Genomic DNA, 19,620 nt, shown 5'->3' with positions numbered 1-19,620 from the left:
AAATCCGCTACGGTCTTCATTTCACCACTGACAGTGAAGACCTTAGCCATAGACACATGTGGGGAATGGGGAAAAGGGTCCAGACTGAAGGGATATTCAAGCTGACAAGCTGGTCTTTAGCAAGCAGCTTGTATTTTAATGTACATAAAAAATAAAGCTGACACACAAAAGGAATGGTATGGGTTCTGCAAAGGAAATCAAAACTTGATGTAAGTGATGTGATTTTCACCCAATGTGCATGTTTCCTTGGACGGAGAAAATGTCCCAACTTTTATTTTGATATATTATTGACCTTAACTCAAAACTTGCAAGACCTATGCAAATATAAATGCCATTATTGGTTTTCTTGACTCACTTAAGGTCAATGTCTTAATATTACACTGCAGATTTTTTAGTTAAATGGCTAAAACTGGACAATATGGCTCCTACTATCACACTTGCCTCAGTCATATAGACTCACAGACGACAGGTGGCTGCTGCATCTGTGCTCTACAAGATGCATACCAGCTTGTGCCCGCCAGATTTGAAAGCATTGCTGCCCAAGCCTTATGTGATTAGACGAGCCACTCGCACCAGTCTCTCAATGCCAAGTCATGCACTGACTGAGCCAGTATCAAGAACCTTGTCAACCGGCAGAACTTTCGTCCATGTTGCAGTACATGTTTGGAATTAAATCCCGGACTGTGTAGTTGGAGAGATCACTGATTATGGAGCTCAATCCTTCAAGAGCCATGTACATCAACATCTTTTGGGATTATGATTTAGCAGAGGGTTCTTGTCACTCTCCTAAGCTGCTGTGAACCATTGATTAGCCCATAAGGTTTACTAATACAGTGCCCTGTTGGCTATATAAGTGCTTGACATGGTCATTCCTATAGAGGCCTTGCATGTGACGTATCATCCCGTAAATATGGCGGAGTACTCAAATGCATTCAACAAAAGCATGATTGCAATCTACCGTGACAGTTCGTCTCACACACATAACCCTGCACTATGATCAAATAGGTTGATGACAACATTTGATTGAATGGACTGCACTCCGCCATAACTACGGTGAAGGATACCGGCTCAAATCCTATGTTTGGAGCCAATCGATAATTTCATGCTGGCCTCTATTGGGCTATTGTTCACCTTGCAAAAAAAAAAAAGTCATAGTATAATAAGAGCCACAACTCAAACAATTGGGTCAAAAAACGAAACAAAAACCCACAAAACAACAACAACAAAATCTGTCCTTCGCATCCCTATATTCTCATAACAAAGACCATATTCACCATATCAGAGATCATTTTCAAAATTTTAATATTCAAATATGTAAACAATGCAACATACATATAATGGGATTTAAATGATATAAATCATCTTGGTCAGAAATAAACATATTGTTTCACACAGACTTGCCTGCTTACGTGTCAACCATTAATGAGCCCAACTACAGGTGCTTTCTCATACACAGGTAATGAATAGCTTGCCATTTGATACCAGATTATTGAGAAACAGTACGGTTTAAAACAATACTTTCATTCTCATTCTTGTATCGGCTTACCATTTTTATGTGTTATTGAATTTTAACAACTCCATTTTGATTTTTACATGTGCCACTACATAAAACAGCCTTTGAAGTAATGCACTGCAATACAACATGGCAGACAATGATAAAAGCTCTTTAAGAATACCTCATACACATTTACAGAACTCTATAGTGACAGTATTTTGTACATAAATCTACACACATAAATCGGTCATAATCTACAGAAATAATCAGATTTTTACATATTACACATTTTCAACTAACTTTGCTCAGAAAAGTGTTAGAAACCTTGACTTTTTATGATACAATCCACATGGGAAGGTAATTTTAAAACCATCCAATATATGGGTTACTCTCACTACAATGGTTCCCCACCAGATACTTTAAAATGTGACATGATCTTGCCTAGTGGATACAAAGATAGCTCTTTTCAATGTACATGCGTGGAACCCCATAATTGCTATGTGCACTCTTGTAGCCAAGATGCACAATACAAGATTCCTATTGGGGCTGCCTGCACAGGTACACCGTCGCTAAGTTGGCTGGTACTGTGCAGTGCCAGGGGAGTACCAGTGCAGTACCACTGCTGGTGGATCCTGTGCAATAGCAGCATTGGTACTGTGTAGGTACTCTGTATGTAACAGTCCGGTACCTTGGCGACGGTATACCTGTGCAGGCAGCCATAATAGGAATCTTGTAGTGTATAGTTTGGTGTCATTGAATAATATTAGAAACTTCAAATGTACCATTTTTAACTATGAAGGATTTACACTTAACAAATTTAATGAAACATAAACATGATGGAAAGGATTCTACCATATTGGGACTGGTATACAAATGCAGGACAATTTGATTCATTAATGCTTAAAAACTGGAAGCCTTTGATTTTTATAATAATAATGCACCAATTTTACAGGGAGATTATATTCTATTAAAAAAATTACAAAAGCACTATTAAGCACCAGCAACATGTCTGGATAAATACAGGCTGTATCAAAATGACTGGTACCCATCAATTTTGGTGTTAATTGAAAAACCTGCCTCTTCCAAATGGAACTACAGATTCTCTTGTAATTTTCAGAATGTATAATTTATGACTTGTTATATAACTTACCTACAAATTATTTGGACTGTAGGTTGAATTGTGATGTGTCAAACTCATCTATTATCAATGAAAACTGATGGCTACCAATCATTTTGATACACCTTGAACAACCACTAGTATACATTGTGTCACTTTGAGTTTGGTAGTGATGTCACTATATGTCTTATGTTGCGTAGCCATAAACATGTGTGCTGTTCTTGGAATCACAGCATAATACGCTTGCATGTTAAGTTGACACGTTAAGCTCTCCCTCATTCAGAGTTTTGTATTGTTTTGTTTTATTTCTTCATTTGCCTGGGTTACTCATTTCAGTGGGTGTTTAAGGTATCCTCTGTTATTCCATGAGGCCCAGGGGTGAGATGCATTTTGACATCACTTGGACTATCTTGGATTTAGTGCTTTCCTCATTTGGATCCTGGAGGGAACCTTGGAGCTAGCAGCCATTTCACTATACATTGTGAAATGGCCGATAGCTCCAAGGTTTGACGTCACTACCAAACTTGAAGCAACACAAGGTAATACAATGAGATCACCCTCTGTCAAGAAAAAAAGTAACCAACATTTTGGTAACTATCAGTCTGATACTACCGTATTTGTTCCATTAATCGGCCATGCCCCTATAAATGCCCACCCAGTGACTTTACAACAAGGAAAATGATATTATATTATTTGCCCATGCAAATCTGAATCATGGTTTGAAGCATATCGTCAGCCTGCTACGCTTTTTGCCCAAGTCATTTTTTGTAATTTTTAGAACAAAGTACAAAAAAATGGTTCAAGCATCAATTTAAACATATTTATTCACCAATCTTTTCATGAAAACAAATGATAATGATACGAATGAAAGAGAATAATCCGAAATAATTAGGGTGATTACGTAACTGATGCATACTTGAACCACATTTTGTTTGTTGTTCTCAAAATTACAAAAAAAATGACTTAGGCAATTAGCGTAGCAGGCTGACGATATGACATACTGATGATGATAGATGAATGTTTTGGGCGTTTTTTACGTTTTTTACGTCTTGTTGACCTAAACAATGTGAAAGATAAGCGCCCACCCAACATGATTTTGTTAAGCGCCCTGGGCGGTTAATGGAACAAATATGGTACCTCAAAACAATAAAAACAATTATCTCAAAATGTTGGAAGAATAGGTCAACTTGAGATAAATGTTTACATTTTTTGTCTTGGGAATTTTTTTTTTCTTTTTCCTTTTAAGTCTTGGGAATTTTTTTTTTTCCTTTTAATACATTACTTTAAACCTTCAATTTCAATCACATACAATACAAAATATGCATAGCTTTATGGCAGGGATTTTTTGCATTAAATTATTGGGCAGCAACAGTATGCTTCTTTTTTAATTATCAAAATATGGCAATTCAGTACAAAATATTTGACACTAAAATCTTATACCATCAAAACACATGCTAGTCTAGAACACATCAAAACTTCTTCAGAAAATAATCCAAAATGGGCTATCCCAGTTAAAATCCATACATCCCTATAGTCTGCGTGGTTTACTTCGCTCGGGCAGCTTTATGGCATCTAAGCATCTAAGCACAGGGGGTGTATATTTCAAATTTGAAATTCACATTCCCTGTGTGTAAGCAGTGTTAGAAATATGCCTCAAAAAGCCCTGAAAAATCAAAATCCTGAAAAGGCCCGGGTGAAAAGGTACCGGCCCAAACTTTTTAGAACTTTTAAAAGGGAAATTAAGCCGGGAGTATGATTATAATTAAAGACAGAGATAAAAAGAATTTATCGCATCTGATGTCAGGAAGACCGATCTATCTGGTGCTGATCGGAGAAAAGGAACAGCAGCAAATGGCGAAAAATTACGTACTTTTACAAGGCAAAAAGCAGCCTTTCTAGGCATTGTTGACATGGTGCCTTCGCCAAAGAAACTTTCCTACTATAAAGACCTAACTTTTGAGATGGTTTGCATGTTTGAAAGTGCAAAATTAACAATAAGGCGCCCGGTTATACCGCCGCGTTCAGGAAGTCATCATCACGACACTTGTAAACAAACCGTGCTCGAATTTGATTGACAGATGACGTCAGACGCGATAAATTCTTTTTATCTCTGTCTTTAATTATAGGGATTAAAATAATGAAATAGTATACTGCAAGATGTGGTGCTTTTTATTTTTCTACAGCGTGATCACGAAAGAGTTCATATCATGACTTGTCTTGCTACTCTTCTACATGGTCTTGAGTTACAGAGAACAATTGACAAAAGCATGATGAAAATGGGTATCTCGTTACTGGTACTAAATATAATGCACAGAATAGAACTTAGGCTGGTCAAAGCGGCAGTTGAACCGTTGAATTATTTCTTGCAAGATAAGGATTCTTTTCTGATCAAAACTTATGTTATACCATGCTTTGTAAGTGATTTAATAAAAAATGACAGAATGACAATGCATCCATGAATATTTAAAAAGTTACTTTGAGCTTCAAAAAGTTACTGGTCAGCCTGGCTGGCAACTAGACTGCTAGTCAGGAAAGTTACAGGCCCTGCCAAAAAGTTACAGGCCAATGGCTGGCGTTTATTTCGAACACTGTGTGGAAGGTTAAGGTCATGTTTTTCATAGGGGGTGTATGGATTTCAACTGCAATAGCCCACTGCAATGACCTACTGTAATACAGACTGAGATCAGTGGTAAATGCTGGGGCAATTTCACCTTATTTGACAGAAACACTTGTCTCTTGATGAGGGGACATTTTTTCTAAGCCACATCTTTGATCCTCTGCTCAAGACCAACGTTGGAGACAGGAGTACTTCCGGTAAAACAATAACATCCGGCCTGGATTCCCGCTCCAAGCAGATGGATCAATAACAACATCAATTACTTTGAGAAAGCCAGAAGGTTTCTTGCGAAACTGTCTGCAGAAAAAACGTAAGTTTTTCCTTTGTTCTTGACAAAGAACTTTTATTAGCTGTTTAATCAGACCTGATGAACCTCTTCAGTCACACAAGAGTTCCTACTCCGTGCTGCTACTGCACATGACCCACCAGTTCTGCACAGATAATTCACTGGTACTCCGTTGGTATACTGCACAGTAACAGCCAAGTACCTTGGTGATGGTGCACCTGTGCAGGGCGGCCGCAATAGGAATCTTGTGGTGTACCAGTGTGTTCTTGTAATGTGAAAGGTGAATTTGAAAGAAAGCAGCATGCTTTGGGAAGAGCAGCATAATCATTGCCAGCAGCTGTATGATTGATTCCAATTATTGTAATCTGTTTCCATGTTTTTTCATCTTTCTCTTTTTTATCATAAAATTTTTCTTTGATATCAGTAAAGAATCGGATTCATCTCCAAAATTGGATCAGAAATATTTTGTCTCTCATGATGAAAGCGATTATGAGTTGAATTATTGGACCGCTGCACCCACTGCAAACTGTTTAGAACATTTAAAATATCCTACAATACAGTACATGAAAGGTTATGCAGAAAACATTCTTAGAACATGGTCTAGTTCCGTTATGTCAAAAATTGTTACCCACTTACAAAGAAAATTTTCTGGTTTCAGTATCTTAAAATATACAAATCATTGCAGAAATTATACCATAATTTTGCAAACTTAATGACCTTCCTGAATGTTCTGAAAAGCAAATTTTCCCTGATATAAATTACATCTTGTAGTTTTCACTGAATTTACAAAATATAATACAAATTACACGGCCTCAACATTATTTATCAAGTATTTCACACATTTTTTCCAGTGTTTTTAATATATAATCTGTACAAAATTATTTACAATACTAGTTGTATTTGACACTTATATACAAAATTACATTTGCTCCTTTTTATACGTTTTTTTTCACAGCAATGCTGATGTGATAAACAAGCAAACATAATTGTGTCTTAGTTTAATAAAATTGACACAATATGTGACATGAACAAGGGGAATAAGTCACATGTCGACCCTGGTCGAAAATGAGTTTTACGTATGTTTCTAAGAGGACATTTAGAGCTTTCAGAAACTGATGTTGATACGACTTTCCTGTGTGAAGTTACGTCAATTTATCAATTGCCAAAAACAATATAAAACAAAACAATTTTAACACTTTCTTTGCCAAAATCTCAAAAGCAATATTAGCGACATCCGACTCATTTCCCTTGATCGTGTCACATTACATATTTATGATATCTCAATTAAGGGTTTCTTTGAGTTTTTAAGTGTAAAAAAAGGGGACTTAAAGCACACACTTGTAAAAAATGTTTCCAATTTCATTGGATTTTGGAAGAAACAACAAGTTTTCACTATTGGCTCAGGGGCATGTTGTATAAACTAATTTTGGGAGATTTTGTATACTTAATATTGAATCTTAAATGCAACTGTGCAACATGTTAATTATTAACATTTTGATCAGTTCTTTGTCATATGCATAATTTAGGGATTCAATCATGTTTCACCGTTGTTCATGACCGATTAACAACGATGTGCCGCGTCGTCTGCGCGGTTTACTTCGCGAGCGAAGTTCCGAGCGAAGTAAACCACACGAGCGAAGTAAACCACGCAGACGCGCCGGACGCGAGTTGTTAATCGGAGATGAATAACAGTGAAACATGATTGAATCCCTTTCAACAACGAAAACAAGCTAAAGATGATGTAAGATCTTTTAATTCACATGATGTTTTTCATTCGGAATATCCGTTCGTCATTGCCACTCAACCTTACACCAAGGTCGGTGATTTCTCTGTTGATATAAACTATAGCGGTAATGTTTAGCTACTACCACCGACATAAGAGAGTGTTTACGTTCCAAGCATGACGAATTTTACGTGCTCACTTTTTTTACGCGTAACCTTGCGTTCGCATTTACGCTACTGGACTGTGGATTCATCACGGATAAACAACGGTTGGCTCCTGTACAAAGGTATAGGAAGAGTTGTTGAAACTTGAATTATCACCAGCTTGTAACCCATTTGCCCACCCATATTACACAAGCATTTTAATTTTGTCTGTACGCACTGCTCTATATCTATATTAATACAGCAGCAGGTATAAACATATGGATATTCTGTTGATACCTTTTGTGCTGATAACAATCAGAACTCATTTCAGAATACAATGTTGGCATTTGAGAGTTATTTCACTTAGTTCTCTGGGTTGTTATATAGGATGAAGAATTTTTTAATCTTTCCCCAGACCAGCCAGTGCACATTCGAAACAATACCAATACAAAATAGGCTCTTCTCCAACATGCCTCTGTTTCTCAGTTGGCTAGGGTGTCATGCTAGTATTTACAAAGGTTCGAGAATCCGGCCAGATGCACCGTTTTTTGTTTTTTCAATGTTTATGTGCGCTGGCTGCTCTGGGGAAAGATTAAAGATTTCGTCATTGTTGGCATTTCTACTTAATGCCACAAGGAAAATATCGTATACCATAATAGCAAAAAGTGAGTATGTCCATCTACATAGGTATACACTGTATCCTCATCGTTAAATTATGTTCAGTCTAACATAAGCTTGAAGAGAAGAAGGAGATCTTACTGCTCTGTTCAAATTTACACTGAAGCCACATCACCAAATTCATTGTTCCATCTGACATAAGTTTGCAGTGAGGTAGCAGGCACACTACGGCGTATTCTCTTGATGGAATCTTCAAAATCTATCAGCATGATGTTACGTACCTGGACAAAACAAAATAGGTCAAATCTAGTCGTACCAAATAAAGAAGTTTCCCAATGGTTTAAGTAACATCTTCAGCATTCATTCACCATTGTGCTCCTAGAAACAGAATCTAATTCACTTTTTTCATTTAAATACACATTCCCTACATCTTAGTGGTCTTTCCAGAAGAAAAAACAATTATGTAAATTTGAAATGCCTGAAATGCGACTACTCCAGATTATAAAAAAAAAAATCCTGTGCGGCCAAATATAGCTATATCATAATCCTTTTTTTGGACACAACAGCCAAAAATGTGCATTATTTTTTATAGGGTGTTTTTGTATGTTCACTCCAATGACTAATTTCGGGTTATGCATTCTAATTTTTGGAAAAGGCATTTTCTAATTATCTTCTATAACCAATAATATTATAAAATTCAACACAAAATATTAAAATTATGAGTAAACTTTTGGCCTATGCTCAAGATTTTGAATTGTAAGAAAAGAAACAAAATTTAATGCTTTTGGCCCATTGTTGATCCAGTTAGTATTAACTTAAGGCCAGTGTAATGGGAGAGAACATGGTCCTTTTCGAGCATCATTATTTCTGAATTGTATGTCAAAAGTATATACAACTATACATTTTTGGAAAGGAAATGAGTCAAGGAATCCCATGGTGACGTCAGATTTGTTCAAAAATCTCGAGTTTTTGAAAAAATCACAAAAATTCACTTTTTTACCCCAATTTTTTTGTGACAACTTAGAAAAAAATCCGTTTGGAGTAAAAAAAATTCTGTTAGCTTTTCATAAAAATGAGACATGAACTTAGGGAAGGTTTTTTTGTTTTTTTGAAATTCGTCTCTTTTTTCGAAATATTGAAAAAAACATGTGAAAAAAGCAATTTTGTCACTCTATTAAGCTAAAAATGGCACAGAAAGGTGTATATTTTTGTTTAAAACAAATATTTTGAAAAAATGAGAAAACCTTCCCTATAGGCTTTGATGTACTCTAAACAATAGTGCAAAAAGTTTACCTTTTGCTTAAATATTTTTCGAGTTATCTTGTCACAAAAATCGTGCAATATTGTCAAAAGTGAACTCTGAGAAATCGACGTTTTAGTAAAAAATGTCAAAATTATGCACAAAAGCGTCCTTATATTTTAAAACGGTAAGACTTTCACGCTTGTAAAAGCTGTATCTGGTGCATGGTCTAAATATGCATCTTTTTGCACCAATAAATCTATAATGTCTGCTTTCAGTGCCCAAAAATTCAAAATAATTAAAAAATCTAAGTGGCATTTTGACTGCAAATTTTTGTTTTTTTTACCCACATTTACGGGCGTGAACAACAAACCGAATGCGCCTAAACTGCGTTGGACATATGCGCAGAGTTAGCCACGTCACGCTAAGCGAATCGCTCACGTAATCAAAATATTTAGCATTCAAAGCATTTCTGACTCATTATTTCCGCCAATTTACTAAGCTGTCTTGAGCCATGTGACTTTTTAGAGTTAAAAGAGTGAAACAAATCAAGCAAAAATACGAGTAAATATTAGCAAGTTGTATTTTATCAGTTTCAAGTGAAAGAATACATCTTAGTGTTGATAAATATCAAGAAATCTCAAATTCGGGCGTGAACGAATGTGTCTTCCATTACTCTGGCCTTAAAAGATCATGATTTATCTGCTTCATTTGCCAAAATAAGATTTTTTTTTAATGCAAAATAATTAGTGCTGTATTTTTCTGTAATCAGGAATGCATATAGTATGTACACTATAAAGCACAGACAGTGAAAGGCAACAACTCACACTAACCTCATTGGCAGCAGCTGATTTCAGAAGTGCTGGTCCAAGTTCTGTTGAAAGAACAAGCAAATACAAAAAAAAATTTAAAACGATAACACTGCTGGAATACATGTCCAGTTATGATGACAATTGACTTATATTATAAGAATCGTGCATACACTTGAGCAGAGCTCATACACATGAGCAGAGGTCTAAACTATAAAACACAAAAAGCAATAAGCACCTTACTGGAAGGTCTTTTAGTTATACTCAGTGTCCGAATTAAGAAAATAAAAGGGGTTGTCCCACGGACAACACGGTTGTAATTTCTGGTTGTCCACCAAAGTTTTTGTTTGTCCGTAAGCTGCCACAATCTGTAACAACTACATGTGACCACTAAAGTGGAGTTAGTGTAGTGAACAATTACTCTTAAATATTTAATAATTCATCAGTTGTGTCAGGTTTGAGCAAACTAACATCCTTGACTTTTGGCTGTAGATCTTTGGTTGTCCGCTGGACAACTAAAGCATTATTTTTGGTTGTCCGGTGCATGTTTTGGTTGTCCCGGGCGAACGGATAACCAAAATTTCGAACACTGGTTATACTGGAAGAGTGGAGTACACACAACATTCTGTCCAGATGATACAAAGGCAGTTTAGCTCATAAGTCACATGACATGAGATTAACACATGATCAGCAGCTTGCACATTAAAACCTATAACATATTTAAGTTGTGTTGATTTGATATCCAAGTTTAGTGTTGATTCTTGAGAGAATAAACTCGGAATCCAGATTCCGCTCATGGAGGAAAAAGTCATCACATACCCAGCAAACTTTAATTTAAAGTGTGCTTTTGTTTGCAATCCTTAGTAACACTTTTAAGCTTAAGATAGAAATTATCCTTCATTTCTACTTTGGCCTCCATTGTGACAAACCAATATGGTTGCATAGTGTCATCCCGCTTTTCTACTAGGAACGCTAGTGGTGACCAAGCGGCAAGCAGCGTCTTGCTGATCATTCGATCACCACAGCAACAATTCGCAAGAAGTTAACTTGGGAGCTGTGCCGCTTGTAACATGTGGCACCGCGCGCTATTTTTCAGAGTTGGGCCGCTGCCACCATGCGGCGTACCACTTGGTGACTGGCACTTGCATTTTTTTGCAAGCAGCAATCACAAAGCGTTTGACACAAAGCTGCATCACACTACGAAACCAGCATAAGTCTAATCTCATAGGTTGATTTTTGTCACACAATTTTTCTTAGTTATCATAACTACTTACTCCAACTCTAAATTGTTTATTTTGGTTGCATATGTGTGAAATTATGTTGACAAGAACAGCCATCTAATACACTCACCTCTGATGGGACCCAATGCAGCATCTTTAGCCAGGGCAGTTAGATCACTTCCTGAGTACCCTGATGTCAAGTCTGCTAGTCTATCAAGTTCCGCTTCTGTAAGGGGGTTATGATGTTTAGCTAGAAGTCTATTTAACAGGTGTCTTCTTGTCTACAATAATATGAAAGAAAATAACAAATATAACTAAGAATGATTACATGTTAGTATCAGTTCAATCTTCTAATGTATCACAATTGATTAGCTCTTTTCCCAATGAATACAATTATTTTGAACTTGAGTGTAGTTAGTGAATATAGGTATTGTTTCTAGCCTCTATCGCTCATATTTGTGAGTGTACACTATGAATGACCTGTAAAGTCGGCAAATTATATTCTGAGATACAGTGTAAAATCAGGGTTGCCAAAACTTTTCAGCCCAAGTCGCGGGTATTAGCCGTGAAATGTCGCCCAAATAGCCAAAAAATCGCCCAAAATTTTAAAAAGTCGATTTAGGGGGTTCTACACCCCGTTTTATTGAAATTTTGGAAAATACTGAAATAAATTCTAAAAAACAACAAAAACTGAAAAAGTTAAAAAAAGAAAAGAAAAAAAATTAAAAGACGGCTCGGGGGGTTCTACACCCTTTCTTTCTATTTTTTAATGCTGAAATAAATTATAAAAATTATAACAAAAACTGATTTTTTGTTATAGGCTTAGGCCTACTGTAATGAAAATTTATTTGTGAATTTTTGTGGAAATAATTATTGAAATAAATTACAAAAAAGTAACAAAATTGAAGAAAAAAAATGTTTAAACTGCAAATTGAAATAATGAAAAATTAACAAACATTTTCAAAAATTTAAGAAAAAAATAAACTGCAAGGAAAATAAAATGTTGATTTTTGACGGGGTTCTGCACTATCTTTTTAATTTTGGGGAAATGCTGAAACAAATTATAAACAAACGAACAAAAATTATTTTAAAAAATACCAGGAAAAGCGAACACATTTATTAATAGACATGCCATTCATTGCAATATAGGGGGGGGGGGGGATAGGCCTACAAAATTTCCCTTCAGCTGAGTGATAACAACATGTGCATGTAGGGGCCTACTATTTTTAATCAAATTCAAAACGGCTGGTACTTTTGATCATCATGCCGTTTCAAAAGAAAATGTGCGGTATCGGTACTAGGTGTTTACACATTTTATTTCAAAAGAACCGCCAACGGAAAAAAACTTATGTTGAAGTAGAAACTTGGCACCCCGCTGACACTAAGAAGCAACTTAAGTCGTCTTAAACCACTTGTGAGTATTTAGATGGGAATATTCTAAGGATAATCCTCCAGCTCAAGTGGTCTTTAGCAACAACATGTGATGCGATTAACCAGCCCCCTCCCTGTGCGTGCCATTGTCATCAGATTGTCATGGGAAGCACACTGACCACAGAGTGTTTTGTAACTACAACCATGGCCAAAATGTGTTGGGACACTAATGGAAAACGTACACTATATTATGGCCTTATTTCCGTTATTATTAACGTGATAAAATGGAGGTTTCTTTGGTGTCAAGCCTAAACCCTTTCCTAACACCCCAACCCTCCCCCTTCCCCACCAATCAATGTTGGGTGCCACAAGGCGCGTGTGACCAAAAAAGTCGGATTCTAATTTGCATAAAAACAAAATAACCGCCAAAATCGTAAAATTAGTATTTAAAACTCTGATAACTTTGGTAGTCATTTTGTTTGATGCAAATTAGCATGGCAACGCATATAAATTATTTTTGGTATCCGTGATTCATGAACTCAGCATACGCAAATTGACTTAAAAGTCATAGATACCACTTTAAACAAAAAATGCACCTTGATGGCTTATGCCCCTTTCCAAGAAATTCGACTAGTCTATTACAGGCATAGGCACACCTTTTGGATCCAATGATGATGATTATGATGATGATGATGATGATGATGATGATGATGATCATCATCATCATCATCATCATCATTATCTTCATCATCATCATCATCAGCTTCAGCATCATCAAGACCTAATAATTATATTTATTTCCTTATTAAACATATTTATAACTCGCGTATACCATTAGCCTTTTATATAAGGTCAGATCACCTACAAAAACATATTAAAACTAATTAATAACATAAAACAATAAAATAAATTATCCTTTTTGCTCATCTGAAATAATAATAAAAGTTTATTTTCATTATAAAAAAATCTTACCCTAGACCTATCGAAGAAAAAAATAAAAAATAAATAAATGCTGCTATCAGGAATTGAACCCGGGATCTCGTATTGACAGCGTCTGATGCTAACCACTAAGCTACCGAGGAAGACATGTAATTCAATTGAAACAATACACACAATAACAGTTATTGTTTATCGATCTTCCACAATTCACCACAGCCCCTATTGAGTGTGACGATCTGCCATGAAAACTGTATAAAGTCTTGATTGGTATACTCTTTATTCATATCCCGTGGATGACTGTGGAAGACCGCTTCAAATGGTTCAATATATACATTTAGCTCAATATAATAATAGGAGACCGTGGTAAATTACAGTATTTATCATAAGGGCTATCTCAAATCTTTGTTTTAATTTCTTATTATGATAGAAGCCCGAGTTTCATACGTATGTATACGTATTTTGTAATCGTTTTAATAACGTGTGTTGTGGTCTTGTGGTTTAGAACAGGTCTTTATATCGGTAGGGCCGTGTTCGAATCTCGAAGAGAGTTTTGTGCATTTTTTTGTGTGTGTGGGTTTCCTGGTTTCTTACCCCTGAACAATTTATTCCAGGCAAAAGTAAAAAATTACAGCAAGTTTTTCATTTTTTTTTTTCAAACCAGTAACACTAGTGGAAGTTTTGGATGAGAAAACGGACATTTTGATGAGATTCGGCCAAAATGGTGAGAATTTAATTTTCTCATTCTTTTGGATGAGAAACTTCCTGGTGTGTCTGTCAATCATTATTGTCTTATTAAAACTGGTGAGAATTGCTAATCCCTGAAATAAACATTATTATTTTCTCATCCAAAAGAATGAGAAAATTAAATTCTGACCATTTTGGCCGTTTCTCATCAAAATGTCCGTTTTCTCATCCAAAACTTCCACTAGTGTAACTGAGCTAACACACAGTACTTTTTCATCCATCATTGTATGTAATCGAAATTAATGCTAACAAGTTGATTTACTCCGTTGCTTCATTTGTGGTAGACTGCTGTAAATTGGGAAAACAAGTGTGCATGGGTTCGATTCCTTTATTTCTTTTTTGATCACGAGATGTTGTGATAACTTTTATTTTCTTCTATAGCTGTAATGTAAGATTTTAATTGGTGGAAACAATAATTTTTCCATTTTAAAACCTAAGTTTTTGACAGTTAAAGTGACGAATAGTGAACTTAGACAGGGCCAAAATATCGCTTTAAGACATTTTAAGTGACCAGTCCCTAAATTTAAAATGTAGCCATCCAAAAAAATGTTGGGTAACTAGCCAAATGATAAGATCTCTAACTGCTCCATATTTGGTGTCAATATCATATTTACTTTTTGAGTTATAAGCAAAAAACTGAAATTAGATGATTTTTTTTCAACTTTTCAAATACAACCATGGCCAAAATGTGTTGGGACACTAATGGAAAACGTACACTATATTATGGCCTTATTTCCGTTATTATTAACGTGATAAAATGGAGGTTTCTTTGGTGTCAAGCCTAAACCCTTTCCTAACACCCCAACCCTCCCCTTCCCCACCAATCAATGTTGGGTGCCACAAAGCGCGTGTGACCAAAAAAAAGTCGGATTCAACATTGATCGGGGAGTGGGGGGCTTATTTACATTACCCTATCAAACCGTCCCAACATTTATGGCCAGCATTGTAGTTGCTTATTGAATTACTTGTTTGGTGCTTTTGTTGAATGACCATTGAAAGAATTGGCAATCATGATCAAAAAATAAGTTTTGAAGTCGGCTTTGTCACAAATCGCCCAACATTTAATACATTTCGCGGGTGAGATTTTCAAAGTAGCCCAAATGTTGCGAAATCAAGGAGCACTTTCTTTGTCGCGGACGGAAGTTGAAAATCGCCCAATTGGGCGCCCAAATCGCGGGTTTGGCAACCCTGTGTAAAATGTGCGTGAAGGTTGTATTCATAGGTACCTCAATTAAGCACGACATATTTCTCATTTGATAGTGTTTAAACCAATCAATAATCCTATTGTTGAAGAGGATAATAATCTTCTACCTATTTCTATAGAATCATTAAATAGCTCTAGTCTTTGTTTGCTTTGACTAAATCCTGTTCAACTGGTGGGTTACAATTGCATTGTATTTTGTCTAGGTGTATGTATAACCAACAATTAACAATGAGAGGACATTCCTGAACCTCGCTAACTTGGGGATGATTTGAAATGACTTTATTACCAGCAATGTGGAAAAACAGACACATGTAGAACCGAAAAAAGTTGAAGGAGCAGAGTTCAACAAACCATAACCCCGCTTCTGGATATCATTTGAAGTCCATGACATACCATTTTAAAGCTTATGATATATATTTTCTAAACACGAAATAAAATGGCTGATTCGTAGTGTCCAGTCACATTTTGTCTCATACATTACAAGCGCTATCAGTATTTTATATAAAAAGAGGCTAAAAGTTGAATTTTCTATGCAAAACATAACAGTGTATGAGACAACAAATGATTGGCAGACGCTAATATCAATACCTTTATTCTCAATCCTTTGTGTTTCTATTCAAATTAGATGTTACTCAGGCCAAAGTAGCATTATTATAGGGCAGATGTTGGTGGCCTTAACACAAAATTTTGACACAGGCATTTATTTGTTTCCGCATCTGAACTCTTCCAATGTACATTTCCTGGGAAGATAAGTCAAATTTCCCACAAAATTGCAACATATCTCAAAATTGGAGCTTAGCAGATTACACATTTGTACCAGGCATGATATTAAGTGCTCTCTAGTGCTGGGACATGCTCTTACGTCACGGGTCTGTCTGACTCTTACCTCTGCATCTGGCATAGTGACATACACTCTCTTCACAAATCTCCTGAGTACAGCTTCATCAAGTTCCTGAGGTCTGTTAGTTGCTCCCATGATGAGCACTCTATCGCCACTGTCTCCTGTAACCTGAAGAGGGAAAATACAAATGATTACACATTTCAATCAGTACAATATAAACAGGTGAAAATAGATTAGCAACAGAGTATAAGTACATTAATTCCAGAAAAAATCTTCATTCACCATTGACACTTAAAACAATTATTTGGAAAGTTATAGACTTCATATTTGCTATCAACATTTTCACTGGTTTTGAATCGCACACAGCTTCTGCTTGGTACTATGCTAACACCACCAATAGGTTATACCCAGCAAATACAAAAATGTTCTTAAAATATTTATTCAAAATGTTTCAACAACATTTAAATGTCGGGTTATATAAAGATCATGAATCATTTTGAAACGTTATTGTAAAATATTTTGGGCAAACATTTTTGCAAAATGCTTTGTCAACAGTAAATAATAATGCATCACTTTTTCAAAAATGGGATGATTATTTTTGCTGAACCATGAAATGGTATCAGCCTATACGAGTGAATGTTACTAGCTTACTTACTAGCTTACTTACTAAGTTACTAGCTTACTAACTGACTAACCATTTGGTCTGAAATGGACATATCTCTAAATGCCACGAAGGTATGATCCCATGAGTGGTGTCATATGAAAGAGTAAAACATAAAGAATATAATAAAAATATTTCCAAACGCCGGAGGTCATTCAGGGGTCACAGGGGTCAAAAAAGGTCATTTTAACTGAAAATGCTCCGATTGAGCTTAAATTGAAATGCAATGATCCTTGTGACATTCTAAACATGTTTTAAACATTTAAAAATTTATTTAAGGTCATTAAGGGGTCATAAAGGGGTCAAAGGTCGAGGTTCTCAAAATGCTCCAATTGAGCTGAAATTTAAATGCAATGATCCTTATGACATTCTAAACATTTAAAAAATATTTTAAGATTCATTTAAGGTCATTAAGGGGTCATAAAGGGGTCAAAGGTCAAGTTTTCCAAAATGCTCCGATTGAGCTGAAATTTAAACGCAATGATCCTTATGACATTCTAAACATGTTGAAAATATTTTAAAATTCATTTAAGGTCATTAAGGGGAAATAAAGGGGTCAAAGGTCAAGTTTTCAAAATGCTTCAATTGACCTGAAATTTAAATGCAATGATCCTTATGACATTCTTAACATGTTTTTTTAAAATTCATTTAAGGTCATTAAGGGGGTCATACAGAGGTCAAAAATCAAGTTTTCAGAATGCCAGCTTCTCACAATCAAGGTATAAAATGGCAATTAATGAAACAGTCTTATTAAAATTAATACTATCCTGCACAGTATTGCTGCTTGATCAGATCATCACAGTCATCCGCCTAACACCTCGTGCCCTTGCAAAGGGCACAGTTGCTCTAGTTTATTTTATATTCTTACTTTTCCTCTTTCATTAACACCACTCGGGTGGTCATACCTTCGTAGCATTTCGAGATTATGTCCATTACAGACTCCGGGTGACAATGGTATGGGCCTACCACAATATACTGCCAAAGCCACATGGTTCAGCTATGGTGCGGTTATCGCTCTAGTTTTTATGCAGAATAGGATTTAGACCACTAATTTGTGAAATTCCAGAAAAGGTTTTTATTTTCAGAATTATGATAACAAGTTTGCTAAAAGTGTATTTCACACTTGAAAACGGTTTTAAAATATGACTGAAATGACACAATAGTCAAACACTTCAATTCACAGCTTCTTTATTGTTACTTCTTCTATTAAAGTTAAATACAGTATTTTGAAAAAGGACAGCTAGACCCCACTCCTAAAAATTTGTTTTTGAAAAATTTCATTTTTGTTTCTACTGATAGTTACTGTATAGCGAGAAGTTTTCACAGGGGTTTGATTTTCATGGTCGAACAGGCATCCACTAATTTTTAACCCCACAAAAATATTTATTACAAGTAGTAGGCCTATTTAATGTGAATATATTTGAAACACAAATTAAACATCTACTATACTAAACTGTCCATAATTGATAAAATCATGAAAAATTAGATCAGTGAAAATATCCAACTATACAGTAGACTTTTTGACACAAAGTAAACTTACCCCATCAAATTCCACCAGGAATTCTGTCTTCAATCTCCTACTCGCTTCATGCTCACCCTCCCTTCTTTCTGTCAATAAGGAGTCGATTTCATCTGTAATGAACAAGAGTGGAATGGGAATGGTGCGATTAGTAATATCTGTTCATGGCATAAATTAAAGCATTTCTGAAATACACAGTTTGTGAAATGTTAATATGGTCCATTTTCATGTGACATAATACAGTCATGGTATCGTTTAGTCCAGTAAAAACAAGTTCCAGTCTTTTATACTGAGAGACTTTGAGGTTGCCACAACATAGCAAAAGCAGGTCGTTTTTTCAGCATAATTTAATTAATTTTGACAAAGACTCTCACCTCAAGCAAACAGTTGACTTTGGCTATCATGTTATGAAATCAAAACAAGAAATAAATTAAAAAAAACAAAACAATTCTGCAAATAATGACCTTAACATTGTACACTGGAATGTTACATTTTTTTTTTTTTTTTCTTACCTATAAATATAACTGCAGGTTGGTGTTCCCTAGCAACAGCAAATAGTGCCCTCACTAATTTCTCTCCTTCACCAACATATTTTGATGTAAGAGCGGCAGCACTGATGTTGAAAAATGTTGCACTGGACTCATTAGCTACTGCCTTGGCCTGTACAAATGTAAAAATATAAGGGGAATACATACATTAATGTTACATTTTATATCACATTGAAAATCCAAGAACATGAAGAAATAATCGGTCACTTTTTTATTTGAAATATTAAAATAAATGATATATGTAAAATATCATGGTCAAACAAAATGCCCATGGTCTGTTGGCTATGTTTCCCTTTTTCCCTTGATGAAAGATAAAACATATTATTTAAAACGCATTAAAACAAATTGAAAAAATTACTGCAAATTTATGGAGCAAATTGCTAGCTGTACTCATAATATTATCATAGAATCCCATAACAATTAACAAGCTCATTTTATATATAAATTGTTATCTATGTAGCATTTGAGAATCACATTGAACCCATTATGAGTAAGTACAGATACCTTTCCTCTATATGATTCTCG

General features: G+C 35.4%; 1 protein-coding gene across 2 annotated transcripts in view; it reads right to left on the bottom strand.

The window, feature by feature from the left end:
* Window positions 1–4,224: 4,224 nt before the first annotated feature.
* The window catches only part of LOC140148666 (spastin-like), an 80,445-nt gene continuing 65,049 nt past the window's right edge, over window positions 4,225–19,620 (bottom strand). For both annotated transcript variants that reach the window (XM_072170738.1, XM_072170813.1), the window contains 6 exons: window positions 19,060–19,207; window positions 18,569–18,660; window positions 16,413–16,535; window positions 11,399–11,549; window positions 10,073–10,113; window positions 4,225–8,280 (listed from right to left, as the gene is read on the bottom strand). In XM_072170738.1, the coding sequence (XP_072026839.1) occupies window positions 8,155–8,280; window positions 10,073–10,113; window positions 11,399–11,549; window positions 16,413–16,535; window positions 18,569–18,660; window positions 19,060–19,207 (681 nt within the window). In that variant the 3' untranslated portion in view covers window positions 4,225–8,154. The remainder of the gene's footprint in view (window positions 8,281–10,072; window positions 10,114–11,398; window positions 11,550–16,412; window positions 16,536–18,568; window positions 18,661–19,059; window positions 19,208–19,620) is intronic.

The sequence above is a fragment of the Amphiura filiformis genome, chromosome 1, assembly GCF_039555335.1.
Source record: "Amphiura filiformis chromosome 1, Afil_fr2py, whole genome shotgun sequence".
NCBI lineage: Eukaryota > Metazoa > Echinodermata > Ophiuroidea > Amphilepidida > Amphiuridae > Amphiura > Amphiura filiformis.
Note: the sequence above shows the minus strand (reverse complement) of the source record. Positions and strands in the feature narration are given on the sequence as shown.